The following is a 26,222-nucleotide window of genomic DNA, read 5'->3' as shown; positions in this document are numbered from 1 at the left end:
GGAGGCTTGCTAAACCTGCATTGGATGTGTGATGATTGCGACAAAGGCACACCACACATGGCACACATGCATTTGCTTGCCTGCAGAAAAATTGCCCGTAGCTCGGGGTTTAGACAAGCCGTGTTCATGCATCAGTGCTATGCTGATTTGTCAAACTCAGCAGGAACATGCTTCTGAAGCTGGCTCACACATTGATTAGGGCTATAGATGTGCACATGTTCTCTTTATATGTAATTGTGTAAGGAATTCCCTCACCCCTTCCCCTCCTTTTTCTCTAGATAGCAGCTTTGTGGTTTATGAAAGCCTTGTACATCAGTATTCACTTGTGCTTCTTGTTTCTGGTGTTTCATGCACAGCACTTTGGCTACAACGATGGGAATAGCAAGAAGCCTGAAGTGGCTGCAAGGTCCACTGAAAATGATGACAAGGCTGTCCCCTCAGAGGAAGTGAAGGAAGAAAAGTCTGACGACGATGGTAAGACAATAGGCTTTATTTTTTTCTATAGTTCTTGAGCAGACTTCTTTTGTGAAGCACTGAACGCAGGAATGCATATGAGCTTTGATGGTGGAGTTGGCTGCACGTTTACTTATCAGCACAAAGTGCAGTAGCTGCGGCATGACAAGGTTCTAGGTTAGTACTTGCTTGGGCGTTTAGTATGTAATAGAGAACAAGGCGTGGGCACTTTTCTGCAGGTTCATCCTCTACTTTTGAACCATAGACCAAGACTCACCTTTTGAATGCATGTCATTTTGCTTTAGCCCTTGCAAGGGTGTGTATAATTTCGGCTTGAATGAATGAGTGTTGAGCACATCAAATTCAGTCGTGTATATAATAAAAATTGTGCTGTGAATGTAGATGCAAAGAGAGCATTGTAAACAAAAAGAAAAGATGCCCAGCCAGTCTTCTCGTGGAATATTTTGCAATCAATCATTGGGGTAAGTGATATAGAGCCAGAATACCGTATTTACTCACATAATTTGCACACCCCAAACTTTTTACCCAAATTTTTGAAAAAAAAAAAAAAAATTTGCACGTTTTGCACTTTCTACTATGCCGGTGATCAGCATGTACGCCGGTACGCGCAACGCAGGCTTGGGAAAGTCGGCATGGCCATGTGCAGTTCCGAAAGGTGCGAGTGGCGAGAGAATGAATTGTGCAGCATTTACCCAGCTCGCTTGCGCTGGCGGTACTTTCCTGGACGAACAGTTGCCTATGTGCCTGAATCCGGAACTACAGAACCCCGTTTGCTTTCGGTATGCCACTAGTCAGCTGGGCCGCATGTGAGAGCACTGTTTTATCACCAGTTATCTCCTTTGCCTTCCACTGCTGGCTTCGCGATTGTATCATTGCACGTTTATTGCTTTGAGCTGCGCACGCACTGTCATGCCATCCCGCAGGGAACTACATAATGTGGAGCGGGTGAGAGAGGGTGTGCATCTTACGTTTGCAGCCGACTTTTTTTTGGGGTGGCCAGCGAGGGGTGCGAGATTGGGGGGTCTACGTATAGGTGGCAATATACAGTATATATTGTGCGTTATGACCTATGTAGCGGTTTTTAGGACATGTTCAGAAAATTTTTGCATAATTTGCGCACCCCTTTTTTGAAGCCTTAATCTAAAGAAAAAGAAGTGCGCAAATTATACGAGTAAATACAGTAATTAATCAAGTGCATCAAACAGGCTAGATCAAAATATGAACCCAAGAAAGGCATGCATCACATCTTTCTTCCTTGATGTTTCTGTGTAGCTTTTTCTTGGGCATTTTTTTGCATTATTTTCATTTCCATGATTATTTAATAATTCTGGTGTGTGGCTGGCAGAATAGCCCTTGGAGTGGCAAACATGAGGCTATTTCTGGTCACTTTCAGTGGGTGGTGACAGGTTATGCTGACCAGTTGTTTGAGCACACAAATCCCTGGAAGTGTGCAGCCTAATTTGATCTCCAGTTTTTTGGAGAATACTCAGTTTTATAAATTAGCTTGTTGCAGTACCAGTTGTGGAGTTGCCTGTCTGGGAGCATGTAGTCTGTTTCTAAGGAGTGAAAAATGGTTCAGGGAGTTTTTTTGTTGCTGTGGGATTATAGTAAGTGGACTTCGAGACATGCTTAGAAAACAAGTACAGCATTTGGTATGGTCAACAACTCGCATGCTACAAGTTACTTAAGTGCATCGCACCAGAGCCAAAGAGAAAAACTACAACCATGTTGTTGACCACTGTATATAGTAAGAGTATTTCTGTATTTTGATCTATTGCTCAGTATTGGCAGTAAGACTGATGTGAGGCCATTCTGGTTCTCGGCAAGCTCATAGGAGGTCAAGCTGTGAACTGTGCATGCACAGACTTGAGAACCACAGCATGTGGGACGATGCTTTTGGCAGTTGCTTCGCCTGATGCAGTGTCATGATTCCTGGCTACGCTATAAGAAATTTTATGATGTCACTGTGTTTCTGCTGCTCTGTTCTGTCAAATTCAGCATGCCTAGTGTGTTTTTCTGGCTGTGCGGAGTTCTCATTTCATCATCAAAAGCACCGTTGCAACTTTTCTCTAGGTGTGCCAAACAGGTGTAGCTGCAATGAAAATGTCATCCTCTTAAACAAGGCGAACATGAAAGCAGTGATGTTTTGTGCTGTGAAACCTCGTTATAGCGAACTGGTATAAAATCGTAAAATAGTTGGGTATAGCCAAAATTCACAATATATAATGTCATGAAAAAATTAGCTATGGAGAAGCTAATTAGTCGGCAAAAGAACCGCAGCTGGTAGAGACCTTTTCCGTAGTTTTAGCACCGTTTCGAAGCCGCACAGCACCGCAGCACACGGCAGCTGATCAAATGCCAGCCAAAGGTGACTTCCTCGCATTACAAGTGTCGCATAAAAAAAAATCAAGCCGCCAGGACGAAAGTAATCACCGTTTTCACCACCTCTGTTCGTGATAGTCGACGTGAGCAGAGAATGGCTGCTGGAAAGCCACAACCGACCGAGTCGCTGCCTCCGGGGCACTATCATCAGGTGCAAGAGGTGCAAACGGGTTCTGACTGCTTGGCTAGCAGCTTTTCTTGGTGCTATATCTTGGCGCTTTGGCAAAGCGTGAACGCTTGCTGCTCCACCACCACTCACCTACGTAGTGAGGAAAAGCCTGCTGCCTGCGATCCGACCGGACACAGATTGGCGCTCGGCAGTTCGATTATCCATTCTGTGGCAAACCGCATTTGATATGTAGAGTAAGAAATGCATATGTTTGTTGAGAGTATTTAAGAACAGTTCGATATAGTCAGTAATATTCCGAACTTTGACAAATAGTTTGCAAATACATTAAACTCTCGTTAGTTCGAACTTCAATGGACCAGAGAAAATGTGAGAATTATTCATATTTCCCAATTAATGGGGGTCAAACTAACAAGCTTTTACTGTAGTATTTCTTGTTCTATTTGATTCGTACCACACTTCACTGTTCTAAGTATTCGAACCTTCTAAACATTTGGAAATTATAAAATTCCAGTTCATCTGAACTCGTGGCCAAACATCACAGCATATACAAACGACGCCCACTAGGTACAGTAACTCACCTCTGTCACATTTCCTCATAGAATCAACGCCCAGCACGTGACAAAAGTCTTGCGTAAAATCAATGCACTGATACCACCGTAGTGCAGCACTGCGCGACGCGTCATTGCGGTGTGCCAAAACGCAGTCAACGACAAGCTGTGAACGTGTCGAATATGAAAGAAAACAGGCACCATCAGTCTTCTCATTTTCGATCAAACAATTAAGAGACGCAGCACACACGGAAGCAGGACTTGCGGAGGATAGCAGAATGGTCAGAGCTGTGTCCTTCGTACCTTTCTGCACTTGTTTCCCGGTGACCGCTTTTACAATTTTCATCTGTCAGAATCTAGACACTGCGTATCTTTGGCCATAGAGAACAAGAAAGCTTACGAGTAAGGCCTCTAGCATTTTGCAGATTTTACCATTTTTCGCGGAATTGTGTGTTAGGAGCCACATTCTTTTTTTTTTTTTAAAGATATTGTGCTTGTTGTCATTAATAGCATTAATAGAATGATGGTAATTTTATTATTTTAGTCATCTCAGTTTTCTCAAGAGGGAGAACCTGGTAATGAACGAAGTTCTGCCGATGCCTTGACATGCTTTGCTCCCCCATTCGCTCAAGTAAGCTAGCATATCAAGCGCTGCGGCTCTCAGCAACATACTTGCATGCTTTTATGGGAAGAATCACTATCGTGTAGCGCCTGCCGAAATCACTCCTACCGTATTGGCACGAATATGACGCTAGTTTTTTTTTTATCGCATTATTCAGAAAGTGCCTCGCATTATATTTAGAACTGAGCTACGAATATTGCAAAAAAAATTTTGCGCTGCTCTTTGGGATAATCTGAGAGACTTCACCCACCAGACTCATGAGCTGCGAGGAAAAGAACTTCTTGACAACCTTGGGTCATGGAGGCAAAGCGTGCGACATGCATTGGCGGGAAAGAGTTGCTATAAACGTGAAAAGAAGGCGGCACGAGTCGTTGAGAAAGAAAATAAGGCAGGGAAAGAGCCGCAGAGAAGGTGAAAATGGACGAACGGGCACAGAACTATGCTGCACAAAACACAAATTATCTAGACAAGAAATGGTGGCGCGACACCGCTGCTTCTTAAAATGCTTCCCATGGAATATTGCAGATTCTGTTTTCACTTTGCAGAATTTAAAATTTTCTGCTGCAGAAAATGAGGGGCCTTACTTATGACCACGGAGCAAGACTATTTAGGAGGTGAAACTCCCGTCAGTGCGAGCGAGCGCAGGCGATTAGATAAGGTCACAAATTGTATGCGCCGACAGGGCCGTATGTAGTGGCGGCGCCATGCAGCACGTCGTAGAAGAAAAAAAATGTAGCGCTCGGGCAGGCAGCTCCGGCGCGCGCTCCGGCAGTGCGCGCTCAAAGCAGACGACAAGCAGGCGACACGGGTGTTTGCTTCAGCGGGCACGCCATGACGTTGTATTTCTGTGCCCTTAAGTCAAACAGCAACAGTTCTTGTCGGAGTCTGTTCGAGGGCCGTGACATTAGCAGCGCTGCTACACGCAGTGTGGCCTCCTTCGGAATTTGCTAGACTAAGATGGGACGCAGGTGTTTTGTTCGAAATTGAAAAAACGGTTACAAGTGTTGCAGGGAGAAGGTGAGCAAAATGAGAAGTTGTTGCCGCTTGTTGCCTTCTCAGCTGACGTGTAGTCATAAACGCTGCACCGTACGACGCCCGCGTTCTCCTTCAGCAGATGAAACTTAGCGTGGTCACATACTCGACGAACGTGAAAGCATATTTGCCTTCGACGAATGCCAGCAGCGCTTATAGTACCCATTCAATCAAAGTCATCGCGCGGGTGTCAAACAAAAGCCCTGCGTACAACGAGAAGTTACAGATCATCTTATGGACCTCCTTCACCCCGCGATGTCACGAAGATGCGGTGGCGCTGATGTTAGCAGCGACTTTCGCATGGTAGGCAAAACAGGTTCCGCTTGCCCGTGCCTACCGCAGCTGCCGCAGCTACCGCGGCAGCTGCTTCAAGCCTGTGCACTGCAGAAGCAGCATGTATTGACCAGCTGCGTCACTGCTGGATCCGCGTAGTAGCATAAAAAATATTAAATTAGCCTCGATAGGTTTCTCGCGCATAAATGCCGCATTCGGAAACTGGCCAACAGGCATTGGGCCACGGTAGTAAAGCGCGAAGTCTGGGATTCGATAGGCACTGCCACTCAATGCACCTATAGCATGCAAGTTACTGCGTTCATTCACCTGAACTTCAGGATAGTAGGCTAATAATTGCTCAAGGAAAAAAAAGACATGCAGCTGCACACGTACTTATCACCTTGAGCCGGAGTGCACGGGGCGCCGACAGGTTCATTCGCACCCAAGGAATGCGTTTTTTTGTTAATAGCACACCATGTTTTAATGGCGCGTTTTATGACATTTAATATTTACTTGAAACTGTTTCTTGATATGACGACGTAATTATTTCATTCGAGTAGAAAGAAGTCTGGTAAGTTGTGTCAATCTTGCGCGGTCGCGTTGCTTAGAATAGCGTACCTTAAGTGTGCTAAACGCCATATGTTTTTTCATTGCATCTTGCATGTGTCATGTTTCATGAGGTAGTACATGATCGCGAAGGTTGTTTGGAAAGAAGCAGCCGCAGGCGTGCTACTAAGAGACACGTGGCGAGATTGAGAGGGGACGCGGCAATGAAAAGTGTTTTCGTTATTCATGCATGTGATATGTAACTAAACTTGGTGCAAATATCAAATTCCTACGCTAGTTTCAGTAATTCCTTTTATTTATAGCTATACCTGGTGCAGTTCTGGGTAATTATAATTAACACCGTCGTCAAGTTCCCGCAAGGTCTCAAATAATTGAGTAGATAGTGCGCAGTTTTTTTATGCCAGCATGTACATAAAGCCCTGTTCTGTACGATGACGCCATTAGTTCTTTTTCTATATGATCAGTACTTATGCATGCATAGTTACATGAAAACGTTTCTTACAAGAAATAACTAACACAGTACTGCACGTGTAGGGAAAAAAATCGAGAGGTTTATTACGCTCCTCAACGTCTCAGGAATAGTTTGCGACAAATGGAATCATTTGATTTTCATGCGAATTACGAAGGTGAGTGATCCAGTCGCAGAAAATGTGAGAGGTCACAAAACGAACCTTAAAGTTTATGGCATTTTCGCTTTGGTCAAAGAAATGCGGCACTGAAATCAAAGAAATTACCTCACAATTTTTGACGACCACACTTCTAAAAAGCTTAATTTATAAATTTGTACTCAATATTTTGCCATAATTTTTCGTCACGAAACTAGACTTCAGGGCTAAGAAAGAAATAATTCTAGAAATCAAAAATTTTCACCAAATCGACCAGCTTAACAAGAGGACAAGTCGGCCTGGCTGGTGCGTGGTCATGCGGCTAAAAACAGCGCTAAGCGAGACAGAGGAGATCAGGGACACGACGCTGTCCCGGCTTTTCGCACAGCGCGACACGTACATATGTCAGCAGACGATGAGCGCACGTCTGCTCCGACGAAACAAGGCCAGCACTTCCCCTCACTATTGTCCCGAAGTAAAATCATTCTGGCTAGTGCAGAGTGTCAAAACTTGTTTTATTCAATGCCTGGCGCATAAATAAACGGCAGGAACGCTTTCTACATGTTTACTACTAACCATATATACAATACAGTGGCAAACTATTTCTCTTTATAGGCCGCACGTGGCCGACGCGAGCTCGTGTACTTCAACAAATTACTAAGTTGGAAGCATCGACCATTGCTATGATTCGCAGAAACTGGAAACGCGCCTACAAGCCTTGAAAACCCGCGCTCAACACCTACCCGCGACGCCACTCCCCGACCTTTTGCCTACCACGAGCTCGCTAGCGACTGCAGCGCCACCTCGTTTGTTTACAAACATGCAGGAGGTCCATAGCGGTCATGGAAAAGAACGCATTTTATTTTTTACTGTGCTCAAACGGTTGAAGCTTAGCACCAGTTGCTCTTCGGGCTACCAGCGGTAAAGAAGCGCACGAGAGTGCCCTCTATAGAAGTCAGGCGCGCGGCCGAATGGGAGCAACACGCTCGACCGGTTGCCTTGGCAACCGAAACGGCGGTAATTTCTTTCCAGGCCACCAGGCGCCGCCAGCATGATAGTGGCTCCACGGGCTTGTGACCTTTTCTGGTCGCTGCAGGCAGCAGAGTTTCCACCCCTAAATAGTCTTCCTCCATACTTATGACAGAGACGAAAACCTCAAAGCCAGCCTGCGCAACTGTACATTGTACACTGCAGCCCGCACTCAGGGGAAACGAAACTATGTCAACCATGAGGTTGCATTCCATTTGCATACACTTGGGATCGTTAGGGTACTGAAGGGGTCAGATCTCGATTTATATATTATGTCCAGCAAATGTCGCTGTAGCATGGAACCAACGTTTGCCTGAGTGATTCCGGCCTTTCTGGCTGTAAGAAGAGTTGTATCCAGCCCGTCTACACTTGCAGAGGAACTTGGCACAGACTACATTTATCTGGTGGCCGCATCTTGCGACACTGCTGAAAACTCTTAGGTAATACTTGGTGGATCGCTTGAATGTGTTATCATTTTCTGTTGCTGCTGATTCTCTTGTAGCTAATGGCTATATATAAGGAATTGGTCATTCTCTGCTTTATATTGATTGCTGGTTGTCGTCATTCCAACCCAGGTGCAGTGGTTAAGCAATGTGCCACTGCCCCGGCAGATGGCTGTTTCAAACGCAGCCACCCATGGGGATTGTGAACCCAGGTTGCTCTTCCTGAGTTACCTCTCGTGACTAATCATTAATTTAACTGCCACCTGCCATGGTCGGCAGGTTGTGATGACGTCACGTGTGATGGTGGTCGCTATTTCCACTTGCACAGACCCTTCTAATGCTAACGCATTAAATAAAAAATGCTAGCAATAGCTAGCGCTATTTTCTGCAATGGAGGCATGCGAAGATGTAGCAGCTGCAGCCACAATGGTGTCATTAATGGCTCAGAGTCTGATTTTTTCAACAGCGACTCAGACTAGATGAAGTGTAGGTGTTCTGTGAAATAAAGTTTGCTCGTGGTATGAAGCTTGATTTTTTTTACATATCTATCGTTTTATATACGAGTTGTGCATGGTGACCTTTGTGGACAAGTTTTTAGGATATTTTCATGGAATCTCCACGTAATTTGCGTGCCTAAAAAAGGAAATTGTGCAGATTGCACGAGTAAATACAGGACTTATTCAAAAATATTCCATTCAGTTGTCAAAATTGGTCATTGTTTGATTATTTAAAAAAGAAGTTTTGTCCAAATTTCTCTCCATTCTTTCTCTCATACTTTGATTCCCGTCAGTGCTCTTGACTGCAGCATGTTGTTGGATTGATGCCAGGTGAAAGTGTGTCAACCTGTGTATTTCTTTAGCCATGCCTGCTTGCAGTGTAACAGCCATTTGCTGCATTCTGAAAGTGATATTCTCGAAAGTTATGCTTCTGGAATGTCTCCAGCATCATTCTGTGCATGCTTGCAGAGCCCCCACCAGCGAAGAGGAGGAGAGAGGTCAGTCCAGAAAAAGCAGGGCACGGGGCACCCTCCAAAGACGCCAAGGCAACGGGAGAGGGGGAGAGGGTGGAAACCACTTCAGATGCTGAGAGCTCTGATGCTGCAGTGGACAAAGCTGAGAATGGGGACTCGGGCATGGAACTTTCAATGTCTGTGCCATCCAAGAAAAAGAAGAAAATGCGCAAACGCAAAAAGAAGACGCAGCATTCAGAGACCAAAGTGCAGCACTCCCTCCTAGTGATGCCCAAGTGAGTACTCGCCACTGATCAGTTCTGTACTTTTATAGCATATGAGGGACTTTTGTGCGGGTTTTACTGTGTCGTGCATTGACATGGCATGTCGTCATGACTGAAGATGAGGATGGAAAAGCATAGAGGCACAGGGATGACACCAGAGAAGTGGACAGGACGAGCGCTACTAAGAAGCCCAAATTACTACTCTTCTGGTTCATGACTGATGCCTCCCATGTTCCTGCTCTCTTGTGAGAATGTGCCTTAGGGATTCCTGGCCCTTGTTGGCACTCTTGCAGAGTCCCCACTCATGCCAGAACATGGTTCTTAAATCTGACCTAGTTGGTACAATAGAACCTCATTGGTACATTTCGGTTGATTTGGTTTCCTAGTTCATATGCAGAAAATCGTGAGTAGTAAAAGTAAATGACCCATAGAGTTACACTGTTTTTCTTCTGGTTAGTAAATTTCCAAATAATAGTTTCTTGTTAAATGCATAGTTTTGCCAAATTCTGGTTGAGTGATACATTTAGTGACCACCCATAGGAGCTTAAACATATGAATGGGCCGAACCTCGGTTCATGCAACATCAGCAGAAGCCCAGTCGTAGTCAGCCACCAAATCAACTTCTTTGCAGTGTATAAGTGTAATGGGGCGAAGCATCTGAAAGCAGCACCGATGACAACGTGGAGATCCTAGTTATACATCCTCCCTTGCCGTCACCAGACTGGACACATAAAAAGATTTTTTTGCACTTAAGACAATAAGAACGCGGACAGAAGCTTACAAGCATCAGAAAAGCTTTTCAGATCTTATGCCAGCAAGCACTGACCAGCCATTGAGGGAAGTAAAAGTGCTTGTTTTTGTGGTTGTCACATTCTTCAAAATCTTCGGGGTTTTGGATGTCACATTTTCCCAGGTAATACATTCCCCCCCCTCGGCATTGTTTAGAAAGCTTATCAACGAGGTTTTTACTAGTTGTCGAATGCATTTCCCAGCACAAATATGAGCTCGCCGGAGGGAGTGATATTTCATGTTTGCTAAATATGAAACCCTCACTTCTTTCATGTGCACTTCTTCAGCGTACTGAGCATCCGGTTCAGCAATAAGAGGCAGAACCACTGTGTCTTAATTGCTTGTGGTTTATGAATGGACTACAGAAATGTGACCAAGAAATGTAAACATTTGGGCAAGTTGGCTAGACGTTTCAACAACTGGTGTAACAGAAAACAGGAACATGAAGACTCATAATCAAGTCGCACGAAGTTGGCACTGTATGTGTAGTCTTCATGCCCCTTTAATTTTCTGCTGTACCGGTGGTCGTTGCAGTCAGTAAAAGAGGTGCTCATAGGGCCATAAAATTCCTGTGAAAGGTGTACATTAGACGTAAAGGTTTCTGAATACTATTCGTAACTTATGAGTTGACATAATGTACAGATGTGCTGTTGTTTAGGGGGAACATGTGAACACATCACGCAGTGCAGTTCATGGAGTGTAGCGACGGCGTCATTTTTGCTGTGAGGCTTGAGCTGTTCAGAGGCTTGGAACATTCACAGCTGTTTTTCGCTATGGTAGCGCATGGGGCATCACAGTAAAAAGGTGCATGCAGGATGCAGATGGCCCAAATTCCCCACACTTGTTGAGCAGTAGGAATCGTGTCTCATCTCGTCATCATCTTCAATGCTTTTGTCATGTTTTGATCATCTTTGAACGTCTTCTAAAGCATTCTTTCTTTACCTGTCTTCTTACTTTTGTAAATGTTATAGGCACATCTCAAAACAGCCACCACCATTATTGCCGTAGACATGTCATGCTATCATCTTGTGGGTTGTGCTCATTGTTGGATTCGAATTGCTTGACATGCTCAGTGTTGCAATTTTGGCAGTGTCATTGTGCACGCACTGGCAGCATGCAAGCAAGGAATGTCTCTAGACATACAAGAGCCAAAGCCCCATTGTGAGGACATTGGCACTGTTACTAGGTTGCATTGATTGTACTTAGCAGCATCCATTCGTGTGCTTCCTCTAATGAATTGTTTAACTCTGTAAGGTTATAAAACTCGCCGTTTCATTGTTCAGATTTTTCAGAGTGGTGATGAGTATGGTTTAGCCTGTCGGGAAGCATCTTTTAAGACAAGATTTTATGCAGATTTCACAAACATTACGATCGTACACAAAGCCAAAACCAAACTATGAACAGTCCGGCATCATTACCATCACAGTATGCTAGTTAAGCCTTTGTGCACTGGAGTTCGCATGGTTGGCATCTTGGAGACGTGGGCGGAACTACCTACTGTTGTGATCGGAGGCCCCGACAGCGGGAACAGACGAGCCCGGCAGGCGCCATCGAACTATGTTTGACCAAAGGTGCTGTCGTCTTGAGAAGAGGATTAGGAACGGCTCCTGGCGACGGCGAGCTGTGACGAAAGGCCTCTAATCCCTTCCTCCGGAGTATGGAATGCGGCGTTTCCCCCGAACTGCGCCCTCACGTGGACCGGCAGAAAGACCCGAACAAAGGCGCCGGAACCTCTCCGCTCGCTTGCACCTGCGCGGCCAGACAAAGCTGGGGCGGACACGGCTGATTCATCTTACCCTCTGGAATTCACGGGGCCGTCAGGACGCATCTTTCCCACGGAGGGGATCACCGCCTGCAAAGCCAATGACCTTATGCACCTGGTCAACCCGTCAGAAACAGCATTCCAGGACCTCAAGGCGCCAGGATTCCTTATCGCCTGTGCACATGTTTGTGAGGGCGGAGCGGTCACGGAGTTAGGGCGGAGACTATGAAGAGTGTGTCTGCCCATTGGACGCTTGATCAGCCACCGGTTTCCCTAGCTAGGTGCCTAGGGAATATCCACTGTATTTAAGCCGCAATTTGGCTGGTTTCACAGCACTTCATCTCTGACTTTTGGTCTCCCTGCTTCTCTTGTAAATATGTAAATAAACCTTTAAGTTTACCAACCCTCCTGAAGGCTTCCCTCCGTCGTCTGCAGAGTTCATCGTCATGCGGTGAAGACCTCGGTCCCGATACCCAAGCATATCAACGTACTATATTGCCGCGTATAAGTCTACCTGCTTTTTTCAGAAATGGCCATCCAAGATTGGGAGGGGAGGCAAGTCGCGGTCCCACCAGGATGCATGGAGCTTCATGTCTAAAAAAAAAAAAGTAAAGTAAAGTAAATTCATATGCAAATCGGTTCCTCTAACGAAAGTTCAAACCGCATTACAGTGGAACCCCGTTCATGCGTTTTTCACCGGACCGCAAAAAAAAAAAACGTAACAGCCAGGAAAACGCAACAGTGAGGAAAGGTCCGAAAATTAATTAAAACAGTGCAGCTTTGCCTTGAAACAACTTATTTCGACATCAAGTGAGCTTAGGTCTTAAAAAAGTCGAGAATGGTCGATTGCCGTTTTTTCCGCTCGCTGGAAAACACCACGCGTTTCTCGATGGCCTGGAAAGCCGCATTGCTCTCAGCGTCACTTTGAGGTGCGACGTACCTGCGGAGGTCGTCCAGAGCCGCGACGGCTTCTCCAAAGCTCAGGTCCGCCAACTCCCCGGAATCATGCGGCTCATGCTCCTCGTCGTCATCACAGTCTAAGGCTTCACTCGCGACCAAGTCTGCAACGATCTCGGCGATACTCTTACACTCAGACGTCACGACAGCAGCATCCACGGCGACGTAGTCGTCATACGTGACTCCCGTGGCACCCAGCGCATTCAAAGCTTCACTCAGCTCTTGACCATGAGAGGCTGCTTCCGTCTCTTCAACTTCTGTGACAGTTTCCTCTCCACCGTCCATGCGAAAGCCACACCACGCGAAGCAGTGCTGTACAGTTGACGCACTTACTGCAGTCCATGCTGAAGCGACGTAGTGCATAGCGTCCAGTATTGACTCTTTCCGCGCTGGCTGCCTGTCGACTGCGTTGAGAACATCCAGCTTTTCCTCGAGGGAAAGCGCCTTGCGCTTGCGCGACGCCATCAAAGGACGACAAATCGCTCGCGGTGTTAGTGAGGCCCGACGAGGCGTAGGCAGCGTAGGTGTTGACGGAAGGACACGGACGACTCGGATGGGTTGAACCGCACAAACAAGAAAGACTGGATTGCTGCGGGCCCGCGGGTTTTACTCGCTTCTGCTGACAAGGCAGTGGCCATCTAGTGGCAATCTCTCCAACTCGCGTGCGGCTTTTTATGGCCTCCGAGATTACCCACGCGCGTGCAAGGGGGTGATCACGGAGGCCATGGTCTTGTAGCCAATTCCGTAGCCAAGCCTGGCCAAGACTCGTCAAAATGGCAGTTGGCGCGCGTTGCCCAGCAGGGTTCGGGGTGCCAGGTTGCGACGTATCATGCGGAAATGTTTTCACAGCTACAACGTAACAACGGGGTACCCAATACATTGGGTCCTATGGGAGCTATGCCGGGACCGGACGAAAACGACGTAACAGCCGGGAAAACGCAGCAGCGAGGAACGTAACAGCGGGGTTCTACTGTATTTACCCAGCTTGCTCGCAATGGCAGTCACTCTCCCAGACGAGCTGTAAGTAGCGCAAGAGAAAACTTCCGGTTAGTGACTTTACTTCCAGTAACAAAGCATGTGCAAATAGCGGTTTTTTGGTTTGAAGCAAATTCGAAGCGAATAGTAATTTTCTTCAAATAATTTTGAAGCGAATATTTTTAATACTTCTGGCACGTAAAAAAGGTTGAACAGCAAAATAAGCATTTTCAAAATCATGTATTTTTCAAACACACAAGGTCATTTATGAAAAAAAGAGAGAGTGCATTGAAGCTTTGTCAAACTCATTGAAGTAGTGTCGACTTCCGACAAAAATTTCCATAAAAAACTGGGGGAGTTGATCTGTATGCAGAGTCGGTGTATTTGTGAGTTGTGAGACCGCCGACTGCTGGTCTTAATTGCGATTCCGTTGTTGCACAGCTATTGCTTTTAAGCGACAATTCCATGAACACCCGCTAGGCATACACACCGCACGCCCAACACCCAGCACCCCGAGTCAGGCTTAGGGAAGGGGCACCCATTTCTATGTGCCTTGTGCTAACTCCCCTTGGTACTCGTGTCATCGCACTAGATATGCGAATTTCACACAAAGAAGAGTGACTGCAGCACCTGCCGTCAGCTCAGACTCGTTCCGCGAAAGTCAAGGGAGCCGTGCGTCCTCCGATAAGAGAGATTTAGGATAGCGCGATCCACTGCCGCTATTGCGATCCGGTTCTGCGGGGAGCCACTGCACATGCGCAGATCGTCTAAGGACACCACAAGGCACCAGGCGCCGGCCAGCTGTTTGCACGCCTACTCCGTCAGGACCACTCAGAGTCTGCACACTGACGGCACGCAGAAGCGGATCGCACTATGCTAAATCTCTCTATTGGTGCATGCCGCCGTGCTGGTTATAGAGCGTGCGCACCGCGGGATGCGCGGCCACAGACTTCTGGCAGGTACAGATCTGGGCGTCATGCTTCTGCCTGCTTGCGTCCCTTGTCACGAGTATGCACAGATCGGCTCTGGCATATGCGCGGGAGTTTAGACACGCAGCACAGAGTCGGGGCTTTGGTTGTGCGCGTGCCTCAGTGCCATCCTAGAGCTGTTAGGCTGAACCGAAACCACACAAAGCAAGCGTTCCAGAAATGTTTCTCTCTTGAGATGAATACTTCTAGATTCCGAATACCAAACATTCAGATCAAATATTTAAAATTATTAAATATTCGCACATGCCTACCAGGAACCTCCAGAGCATAGCTTCTTGCCGTTGCCCAAAGCTATGTAACTGTTTGGAAATCGGTTTGTCTCTTAATATGCTAGTCAGCCAGGCTGCAGGCGAGTGTGAAAGGCATAGAAGCTGCACTGTATTATTGCTGTTGATATCCATATGCCTTCAGCTGCAGTCCTTGCAATTGTGTTGTATTGTGTCTGTTGATTTGAGGTACACTCGCTGTGAAGGCAGCTAAGAATCGTTTGGAGCAATGAGAAGCAGCGCAGAAGCAGATATGAGCGTTGCTTCAGGCATCTGTACAAATTCTGCTTTTTCCATTTTCGCGAATATGAAAGTCAGGTGTGCGTTAGTCGGGTAATTACGGTATACGACCTTGCCACCAGGTACCCCCCAATTTTCGAATCAGTACAAGGTTTCCCACTGGCCTGATGCTTGGCTTCTGTAGGATTAGCCAGGTTAGCCATGGCACCCTTTGGTCAAGCTGCCCTTGCATTAGAATCAAATCAATGAAATCACTGCTCTGGCAGGTGGCTGTTTGGAAGCACCATTGATGCTTGTGGCCCAAGTTGTTCTACCAAATCAATAAAAAAAAAATTATGCAAGCTTGTTGTTATGGTCTTTTGCGAGAAGTGCTCCCTGTGTGTTACTATGTTTGCTGTATTGTTGTATGTACATGTGGTAAGCACAGAGGAAGTGATAGTGCAAGTATTTCACATGTTTTGATTCTTGTGTGTAAATGTTGCAAAGGTCTGTGAATTTTTGTATCTTTATGAACAATCATTATTTTCATTGCACTGTAGCCTGTTGACTGTTTGCACTGTGGCATTAACTGGTCTGTTGCCATCCTTCGTGCAGGTGTGAGTGGAAACGGCTGAGAAACAAATACCTGGCTCTGCAGAAAGCCACGATGGCGCAAATCAAGCGTTCACTGCTGCTGCCGCCATCAGGGGGCACACCTTTTTCGTCCCCAAGCCACACACTTGGCTCTCCAGCCCATTCAGTGACAGTGGATGACACTGACAGTGCTGTTCCTAGTTCAGAAAACAGAGAGTGCACTGAGTTTAGCCAAGGGAATGGGGAATTGTGTGAGAAGGAGACACAAGCTCCAGTATTGCAGTTCCAGCCCGGGGTCATTGTCAAGATGCTGACCGAGAAGCCAGTCTCCAACACATCAGAGTTCAAGGTGCCCGTTCCTTTTATTTTTAGTTATTCCATTGGAAGGTCCTACTGTGTTGAAAATAATGGGACAAACAGAGTGCTGTGTGTAGAGATTTTGCAAGAACATAATACTCTGAACCATTTTGTTGTAATGGACTCACTATGGTTAGAATGAAATTCCAAAGTGTCATTGCAAAGTGACTAGAGTGGTTCCAAGAAAAATCGTCAAAAGAATTCTTAAGTGAGCTTCCTAGTGACATGACATTGGTCTGAAAACAACTGTTATGTGTGGTCATCGCAGATGTCTTTTCAAGCACTGAGTGGAGTTTTGAGCGGAGGTCACAGTAGAATCTGGAGGCTATCTTACTTGTTTAGTCTTGTCAAGCAGTGTTTACCAACAGGCAGTGGATGAGTCTTATGATCAAGTCATGACAAACCAAACCCTTTTATTGATGCTCTGATCAGTTAGACACAGTTGGGTACATGGCATTGATGAATACATTGAAAAGCAGTCTTCAAAGGTGTCAATAAAAGGAGGCTTCCTGCTCGTACTCAAAAATAGATTGCGGTGTAGTAATGCACTGAGAGCCCCGAGTGGCGGTGCGGAGCCTGCACATCACCAACGGCTCATCGCTGGTTGTTGAGTAATGTATTGTGAGCATAAAACAGTGGTGTGCAGCTGTAAATGAATATCATCAGTCTCAAACAGATTAGTGAATGCATATCTTGTGCTCCAGCCTGTGGGTTTTGCTCATTTCATGGTACAACAAAAACGCTTCTGCATGCTACTAGAAAACAGTCAGTGCTTTCTCATATTCACTCCGTAACAGTCCTTTCTCTTAGGTTAATAATTAAAAATACGACATTTACAAGTATATAACGCACAACAAATATAACGCGAGAGGGGAGATTGAGACTGCATGAAAATAAAAAATAGTATTAATGCTTTCAGCCAATTCAACCTAACTACAGCCGAGGACATGGAAAAAAAAAGGTACGGAAAATACGGAGCCAATAGATGAGTCGTTATTGCAGTCGCCAACCGATTTTTCAGACTCAAAGGGGCCCGAAAAATGGTCCGAATAATTGAACAGTCCGAAAAATCCGTGAAGAACAAAAAAATCACTTTATTGAGATGAAATCGTCTTAAAGTCACTGATTTTACCTTGTGGAAAATTTCTCTTGCTGGCGACGATTTGCGCCAAAGTTTTGCTTTCACTGTACACTCTAGACAGCAAGGTCACGGCGTTTAGCTGAATACTTCCCACGCTTCTTTGAAGGCACCGGCGGGGCCATGTTGTCCAGTACTCGAGTATGCAAGGCACTTTTCGTTCAAAGCAGTGGAACCGCCGGACTCAATCACAAAACGGCAAACGGATGTAACTTCGTGAAGACGGAGCGCCACTCAGTCGACGCGGTTGGAGAAACCAAAATGACGAAACGGCGAAAGGCGAACTTTACCCGCCGCGATGGCTCAGTGGTTAGGGCGCTCGTTTACTGATCCGGGGTACCCGGGTTCGAACCCGACCGCGGCAGCAGTGTTTCGATGGAGGCGAAATGCAAAGGCGCCCGTGTGCTGGCTGTGCATGTTAAAGATCCCCAAGTGGTCGAAATTATTACGGAGCCCTCCACTACAGCACCTCTTTCTTCTTTCAGTCCCTCCTTTATCCCTTCCCTTATGGCACGGTTCAGGTGCTTGCCAGGTGTCTGCAGAGATGTGACATATACTACGCCATTTTCCTTTCCCCAAAAGCCAGATTACCAATTTTCAATGTGTGGGACAAGCCATAACTGCCCGCAACAACGTTGGCAACAAAAGCAAGTTGACGGCGATGACAATCTGACTGCCACCTCGAAGTGGCAGAGATCGCAGGGACCTCTACTGGCAAAAATGAGGTACCAAAAGTATGTCAAGCCAATCCAACTGCAGAGTAAATCCACCTAAATCCAAGATGGCACATTTTGTCCCGGCGAAAAGTCGATTAGATAGCCGATTTTGGCCCCCAGGCGACTGAAATTAGTCCGAAAAATCGAACTTTCTGACTTTTAAAGTCCGGAATATCCGTCGCGAATATGTATGTGCTTCTATGGGATGACTGACGGTGCCTCATCGAAGTCCGAAATATCCTACAAGTCCGAATTGTTGGAGTCCGAATTATTCGTCGGCTACTGTATTTTAAAGGCAGCACTGCAGAAGTGCGCGCGACATTATCAAGTGCAGCAAAGCCTTCGACACATTAATGCATGCAGTCTCCTATTCAGCAGTGGCTACCATCACCACCATGCCACCACTGATGATTTGCCCTCCTTTCCTCCTTTCCTTTCCCTACTTCGCGCAACTTTTCAGTGCCTTCTATTAACGGTCCGTGTCACCTTTTTCCACGTTTATAGCCACCCTGTATACTTTCCCCGCGTTCGCCACGCAGCTTCAAGCCTTAGCACAGTGATGTGATTGCTGCGGTAATTGTGCCAAACTGCGCCAAAAGGCGAAGCCTGCTACATGCTGCTACATTATGACAAATTACAAGTAATCTGTGCTAAGCCTGCGCCAAAACTCCAAATTTGCTTAGGAACAAAATTCTAGGGCGCCACCTTATATCCTTCATGAACGCATGTATGCTGCGCATCATGCTGGCAGGGCACGTTGTCACCCCGCTTAAGAAAACAGAAAAGCGAAATAGGCCTGCAGCACCTGAGTCGCAGCCCTGTCACCTTTTAAGCAGCAGCACACCGGGCAAATGATCTGTTTGTTCCTACGCAGAACGTTTGAGAGCACTGCAATCGTGGCGCGCTAGTGGATATGTCACGTGGTATTTTTTGCATTTCGTGGGCATCTGCAGAGAGCGGAAAAAAGCCAGAACGTAATAGATGGAAAGTCAAAAACTGTTCAGTTGGACGTTTCGCAGACTGTTCTACAACTTTCTGATTGGACTTTTTCACCTATCTTCACTGCTTGCGAAGTTGGTTAATTGATCTCAACTAATTATGCAATTAAGCACAATACAAAAAATATTGTGAGTTGCTCCATACAATAGCCAGCAGCATACATTTGGTCACGCCATTTTAGAGTGCCGCGGCATATTTTTAAACCCTGACTAAAGTTAGCTGGGACGCCCTGTATATCTGATATTTGCGTGACAGCCCGTAGAAAACAGTGATTCCTGAAAAGGAAGCCTTAAAGTGTGCCACTTAGTACAAAGATTCTAGGTTACAATGCATGCATAAAGTCATAACTGGAATATAGTTGGGCCTTGTGGGACCCGTATTATAGTAAGTATTGTGCAGCTTGAAAGCATTCAGAGAAAGGCAGTTTATTAATTTGCTTGTTTCCTTGTTTTTTGTCTTTTTGACATACTGCAGTCTAAGAAGACCAATCAAGTGGGAAGGTACAAATAAAAATACAACGTACTACCAATGCTTAGGGAAACATACTTGAAATGTACGCTTGGTTACAGAGAAGCAGTCACTAAAAATGACAATTTACCAAGTGCAGCAGAAAAAAACATTCAACAAGAAAAAAGTTTCTCAGATCAGATTTCCACAACAAAAAAATGTAAAGAAATGATGAACAGTAAGAGCCTCAAATACGGAACTGCGCTTGCCCAAGAAGGTTAGAGAAGTGTCGCAATGAAATGTCAAGCTAGTATCAGGATTGTAATGCACTGGTCAAAGCATACTCAAAGTTTTCTATAGAAAAAAACACTGGAGGCAGGTCATTCCGCTTGCTTATGGTGCGTGGAAAGAATGAATACTTCAGCAAGTTTTTGCGCGTGGCATATGGGAGTAAGTTGTGGACATGGAAGGATGCAACAAAAATGGCTTAACATAAATGTTTTAGTTAAGATGTTCAGGCTTTTTGCAAGCAAAAATTTAAGTCATGGGAAGTACAAATGCCTATATTCCTTTTTTCATTTTAATGAAGCTGAATAATATACAGATGGTAAAAGCCTGAAAAAGCGAGTTGTCTTATATCCCTTCATGACAGTCTTTCCAGAAAAATAACTTGACCTTCCCAGAAACGAGGACAGTGCAACATAATCATGACTATCCATTAGCCCCAGTTTTTGCTTGCACAAACACGTTTAATTATAGTTTATTTTTACACACATTCTTGGAATGGGATTCTTGGCCAGCAAACATTTTAGGTTTAGGTGTAATAATTTTTAAAGAATTCCAGTGCCTTATTTTACATCCTTCCCCTGTCATGTTTTGCCTAGGCACTTGGCAAGGGGAATTATTTTGCGATGAAATTACGTTCATATCGTCTGCGAGATGTGTTGTTGTCTTTTAATGGGCAATAATTTTGTAAATTGTCTGTGTTGTCATATTGCGCAATTTTGTTTTTCTATACTGTGTTCCCTTTGTGTTCACGTCTTTGTGTTTGTTTGTATTTTTGTATGTTTCACACCAAGTCCCTCCTGCTTGGCCCAAAACATTGTGGAGTATCTCCAAATAAATAATGTGAATTTTTATAGGTACACTTATCTTGTACTATCCCATGAGATCCGTATCATCGAGATTCCACTGTGATGATGCTGACCTACCCGGTGCCATCACTAGGTAGTCACTGCTGATGGCAAACATTTGGATGATTTACTGAAAGCCTTGGCTGTAGAATGCTTCCTTTCATACGTATTAGTAAAAGATTGTTCTGTGTTCCTTGATGATAAGCAGAAACAAAATGTATACTTGCTCTGACCCACTTTTTTTCTTTTTTTCCTCAGCAGTTCTTGATACTGAAATCATCATTTGTTTCGAGTTCATGAGAGCAATAAGCCCTGTAAATAGCACCTGTTTGCTTTTTGAGTAGCAAAATAGATTAAATAATCCTTTTTTTTTTTTTTTGGGGGGGGGGGGTGCAAGTTTAGTTGGGAACTAGTGCTTTTTTTGTTGCTTTTAATTTGTCTATTTCTAGTTGATTTATTTTGCTGTTTAGATTGAGAAATTGATAAAATTGGTAATTTTTTAATGCAAGCTTTACTGCTGTTGGAAATCATTGCTCGCCTCGTTGCCTTTTTTTTTGTGCTACAGGTTTTGCAAGCAGGTGTCTGTACACTTACACGGTGACATTGCATGCTGAAAGAGCTGGGCTTTGTGTATAATAAAGTGCATTGTAATTGTAAATATGTGCGAACATGCAGAGCAACATCCGGCAGCTGGCGAATGTGGCATATGTGGACGTCATGGAGGGAGACAGTGTCGCCTATGTGCGCTGTGCTGATGCTGAAGGCGCCCGCCAGTTCATCGAGAACCAGAAGGAGTCCTTCTGTGGCTCTCTTTCCCTGCTTTCAGGTGCAGTACCACGTCATTTTTACTCCTTCTTTTTGAGTATGAATTGGTTAGAGGCATTGCTATGCGAGTGAAACTGAAGGAGGCTTTGCAGCGAGGCTTAAGAAATCTCCACCCAAGGTTCTGCGAGCTGGGGGCATTAGAATGCTAGCCTGTTAGTAAAATTGTGACACATTTGACATTGTACACTCGCCACAGTGGCTCAGTGGCTGTGGCATTTGGCAGCTGATCCCAAGGTCGCGCAGGGGTTCGATCTCGACCGTGGCAGCCGTACAGTGATGGAGGCAAAATAGAAAAACACCCTTGTGCTGTGCAATGTTAGTGCACATTAAAGAACCCCAGGTGGTCTAAATTAATCAGAACCCTCCATTACGCCATCCTTCATAGCCCGCGTCTCTCTTCAGGACACTAAACACCACAGTTTACAGTTTATGTTGGACATTACTGTTTTAATGTCAGTCTGAGTAAAGAAGGTGTGGTTGCTTCATTCAGAGTATTGATATGTCATGTGATGTAAAGGAGCTAAGCTTCTCTGTGTATGATCCCCGCAGGGGGGCAGCTGCAACTTGCAGGCGTTGGTGAGTGGCGACACCACAGGTTTCCGAGCATCCGTAGGGACATCCCCGCAGGGGATGATGGTGAACAGTGCATCACCACGGACCCGAGCACCCGCGCCTCGCCGTGCGTGGCATCGCCGTGTCCGGGGAAAAGGGGATCCTGGTGGTTGAGCCGATGCCGAGCGTTTGGACCTTTAAGGCCGCTCGGCGGAGGCAACACACCACTTTGGCCCCAGCTTCCTGTAGACGGCACCTCCGGCCTGACCCGACCGGCGGAAATCGGCAGTCGCCTTTTCCTGTCCTCCTCTACATCTTTTACTTTCCAATCTTCTTTCTGACTACTGTCCTGTCTCCTCGTCGTTTCTTGGTTTTTTCATTTCTTCATGGGCGGCTAGGGTTAACCTTGTGTGGCGAACTACCCTGGGTATCGTCATATTTGGTTATAGTTGAGGTGTACAGCTGGCATGGGCAGGACTTGCGTGCAAGTTGCTGTCCCGTCCCCATTGTTGGGCTCCGTGGTGGGTGGCTGGCACCGTGGCTGAAAAATTAAATTTTTTTATGGCTCCCCTCCATTCCCAACCTGATTGCTCTCTAAAAAGAGGGCGGAACGATGAAGATTATTTTCAAAAAAAAAAAGTGTCATTCCCAAAATTTCATGTCATTCACAGCAAAGCTGAAGAACAACAAGCAAGACTGATTTCCCATTCTTGGTAGCAAAGTGCCTGACAGATACCTTGGGGTTTGGGTACAAGGTATCAAAAATGGCTAGTGGCGACTTAGTGCTCGAAATACGTGACACCGTCCAGCACTCGAAACTTGCAAACATTGTATCGATAGGGGAGATTCCTGTCTCCATCACGTCACACCGATCTTTGAACACAGTCCGAGGCGTCATATCAGAAATTGATTTTGTTCACCTCTCTGAAAAAGAAATGCTTGAAGGCCTCATCGACGAAGATGTCGTAAATGTTCAGCGGATAAAGATCCGGAAGGATAACAAGGAAATAGATACGAAACTCATGATCCTCACTTTCAACACCAGCACACTACCTGAAAGCATTGAAGTCGGCTACCTGAAAATAAATGTAAGGCCATATATACCCAACCGATGCAGATGTTTCAATTTCCAGAGGTTCCGCCGCGGCTCATGGAGTTGTCGAGGCTTCAAAACTTGCGCGAAATGCCCTTCAAAGGACCACCAATCCAGTGAATGTGTTGCTGCCCCACGGTGTGCAAATTTATTCAAGTTACTCACAGGCTCCTTTACATTGGAGCATTGTGTGAGTGGGGCAGTACATAGAAGTTAGAGAACAGCGCAAAAAAAAAACAATTGTGAAGGAGACCATGCTGCATACTCCAGGGCTTGTCCGTCCTGGAAAAAAGAAAAAGAAATAATTACTCTGAAAACCACTGAAAACATTTCTTTCAAGGAAGCGAGAAGGTGATGCGCCGAAACAAACCGATTCTCCTTCACTGCGAAAACAACCTTCGCTGATGTGGTGTGTGGGCGCGGCGCATCACACCAGGCTTCAGCACCTGTCCAGGCCGCACGCAGTGGGCCTATGGCAGGGCCATCCGCGCCCCCTGGTGGAGTAGCTGATACTACTCCGCCAACCCCAAAGCAGGCTGCGCAGACTCCCGGGTCAGCGGGCCTCAAGACCTCTTCCCACAGGTCGAGGTCTAACTCAAAAGTCAGCGTGCATCCTGCACGGTCGTCCAGCGCCTCTGCTGAGGCGATGGACACGACCCAGGGCAGCCCCGTGCCGTCCACATCGGACGGACGGCGGAGGTCTTTGGATCGATCAAAAAAATGTGAGGCTCCGAGTCAAGGGGCCAAATCAAAGTTAATCTAATTTTATCTGCACACACGCACACAACATTAAGATGGCTTTCATAATACACTGGAACTGCAGAGCTCTCGTAAATAACTATAACGACATAAAAGACATTTTAAACACAATTTCTCCTGTTGCTTTATGTGTGCAGGAAACCAGTCTAGGCCCTCAGCACACAAAGGTGCTAAAGAAGTATACTGTCTTCCGCCGTGACCGAGAGGGGGCGAGCAGACTCTCGGGAGGCGTAGGAATCATTGTGCAAACTGGTGTAGCAGCTAGCGAGATCAAACTCAAAACTAGGTTCGAAGCCGTAGCGGCCACCATGGTTGGTTACAAAACCATTACAATTTGTAGCGTATATCTTCAACCACATCTCGAAGTAAGACAGCATGAATTAGAGAGCCTTTTGCAACGGTTACCGGAGCCATACTTGATAGTTGGCGATTTTAATGCACACTCTTGTTTCTGGGGCAGTGAGAAAACCGATAGCAGAGGTCAGGTTATTGAGGATTTTATACTATCCAACAATATTTGTTTATTGAACACCGGTAAACCTACTTATTGCTTCCCTAGTTCAGGAAAAATGAGTGTTTTAGATTTGTCTTTTAGCTCTCCTTCAGTTTTTAACGATTTTAAATGGGATGTCTTAGACAACCCGTACGGAAGTGATCATCTCCCTGTTAAAATCTGCTTGTCATCCCCACCATCAGTCACCCAGACAAAACCACGGTGTTGGAAGCTCAGTTTAGCAGACTGGCAGCTGTTTAGAACAGCAGCCACGTTAGAAAATATTACGTTAAAAAATCTCAATGTAAATGAAAAGTTCACAAATTGCATTCTTTCTGCCGCACGCTTGGCTATCCCCCAATCTTCAGGAATAGTACAACGCAACCATAAAATGTGGTGGACACGAGATTGCAAAGAAGGAAAAAAACAACAAAATAAAGCTTGGGGTATATTTCGCCGATACCCCACACAGGAGAACCTTATAAACTTTAAAAAAGCAAGAGCAAAAGCGCGGTACATACGTCGAAATGCCGAAAAATCGTCCTGGCAGCGTTTCATTTCCTCGATAAACAGCCAAGTCTCTTCGAAAAAAATGGGGGAGGCAGTACACAGAATGGTTGGTCGCTACTCTCCATTCACAGTTCCTCTTCTGACCGCCCCTGGTGTACAGACAAATATAAAAGAACAAGCAGACATATTAGGCGAACATTTTTCCACTGTATCTAGTTCCTCTAACTATACAGAATCATTTTTAAAATATAAAAACACAGCCGAAAAAGAAAGACTGCCGATAAAGGGCAGTGCTCACGAAGCATATAATAGCCCATTTACACTACAAGAAATTAACAGCACACTTTCTTCCGGTAAACAGACTGCACCAGGACCAGATGAAATTCATTACAAAATGCTCGCCCATCTATCTGAACCCACTGTAGACTCACTTCTGAAATTTTTTAACAAAATATGGGTATCAGGAGAGATACCGGAGGCTTGGAAAGAAGCCATTATTGTACCATTGTTGAAGTCGGGAAAAGTACCTACCTCCCCTGGCAATTACAGACCTATAGCCCTAACAAGCGTACTTGCCAAATCTTTCGAAAGCGTCCTTAACATTAGATTAATGTTTATATTACAATCCCGTGATCTTCTTGACATCCATCAGTGTGGGTTTAAAAAGGCGTGCTCTACAACCGACCATCTAGTCCGCCTAGAGAACACAGTCCGAGAAGCATTTATACACAAGCAACACTGCCTTGCGGTCTTTTTCGATTTAGAGAAAGCCTATGACACCACATGGAGGTTTGGCATACTGCGGGACCTTGGAGACCTCGGAATCCATGGTAGAATGCTAAACCGTTCATTTCAAGTACACCTGGGTGCCACTCTTTCTAAGAATTTCATTCAAGAGAATGGCGTGCCTCAGGGGTGCATTTTAAGCACCACGCTTTTTATAGTAAAAATGAATTCCCTAGCAAAAATAATCCCAAAGTCTATCATGTATTCTGTCTACGTCGACGATCTCCAGATTGCTTGCACATCCTCTAGCGTTACATCGTGTGAGAGGCAAATACAGATGACAGTAAATAAACTAACAACATGGGCAGACAGAAACGGTTTCAAGTTTTCCAGGCAAAAGTCAGTAGCTGTTCTTTTTTCGCTTAAAGGAGGACTGCACACTGATCCCCCCCTGTATTTAAATGAAGTCCCACTACCAATTAAAGATGAGCACAAATTTCTAGGAATGACTTGACAAAAAGCTCACATTCCTACCACGCAAAAACTTACTCAAAAAGAAAGCTTCTAAATCTCTGTATATACTAA

General features: G+C 45.5%; 1 protein-coding gene across 1 annotated transcript in view; it reads left to right on the top strand.

The window, feature by feature from the left end:
* LOC144115612 (la-related protein 7-like) overlaps nucleotides 1-26,222 on the top strand; it is a 50,063-nt gene that overhangs the window by 12,028 nt on the left and 11,813 nt on the right. Inside the window, exons 5-8 of the mRNA XM_077650033.1 lie at nucleotides 357-474; nucleotides 9,071-9,350; nucleotides 15,911-16,238; nucleotides 21,355-21,505. Coding sequence (XP_077506159.1) covers nucleotides 357-474; nucleotides 9,071-9,350; nucleotides 15,911-16,238; nucleotides 21,355-21,505 — 877 coding nt within the window. The remainder of the gene's footprint in view (nucleotides 1-356; nucleotides 475-9,070; nucleotides 9,351-15,910; nucleotides 16,239-21,354; nucleotides 21,506-26,222) is intronic.

The sequence above is a fragment of the Amblyomma americanum genome, chromosome 1, assembly GCF_052857255.1.
Source record: "Amblyomma americanum isolate KBUSLIRL-KWMA chromosome 1, ASM5285725v1, whole genome shotgun sequence".
Lineage (NCBI taxonomy): Eukaryota > Metazoa > Arthropoda > Arachnida > Ixodida > Ixodidae > Amblyomma > Amblyomma americanum.
Note: the sequence above shows the minus strand (reverse complement) of the source record. Positions and strands in the feature narration are given on the sequence as shown.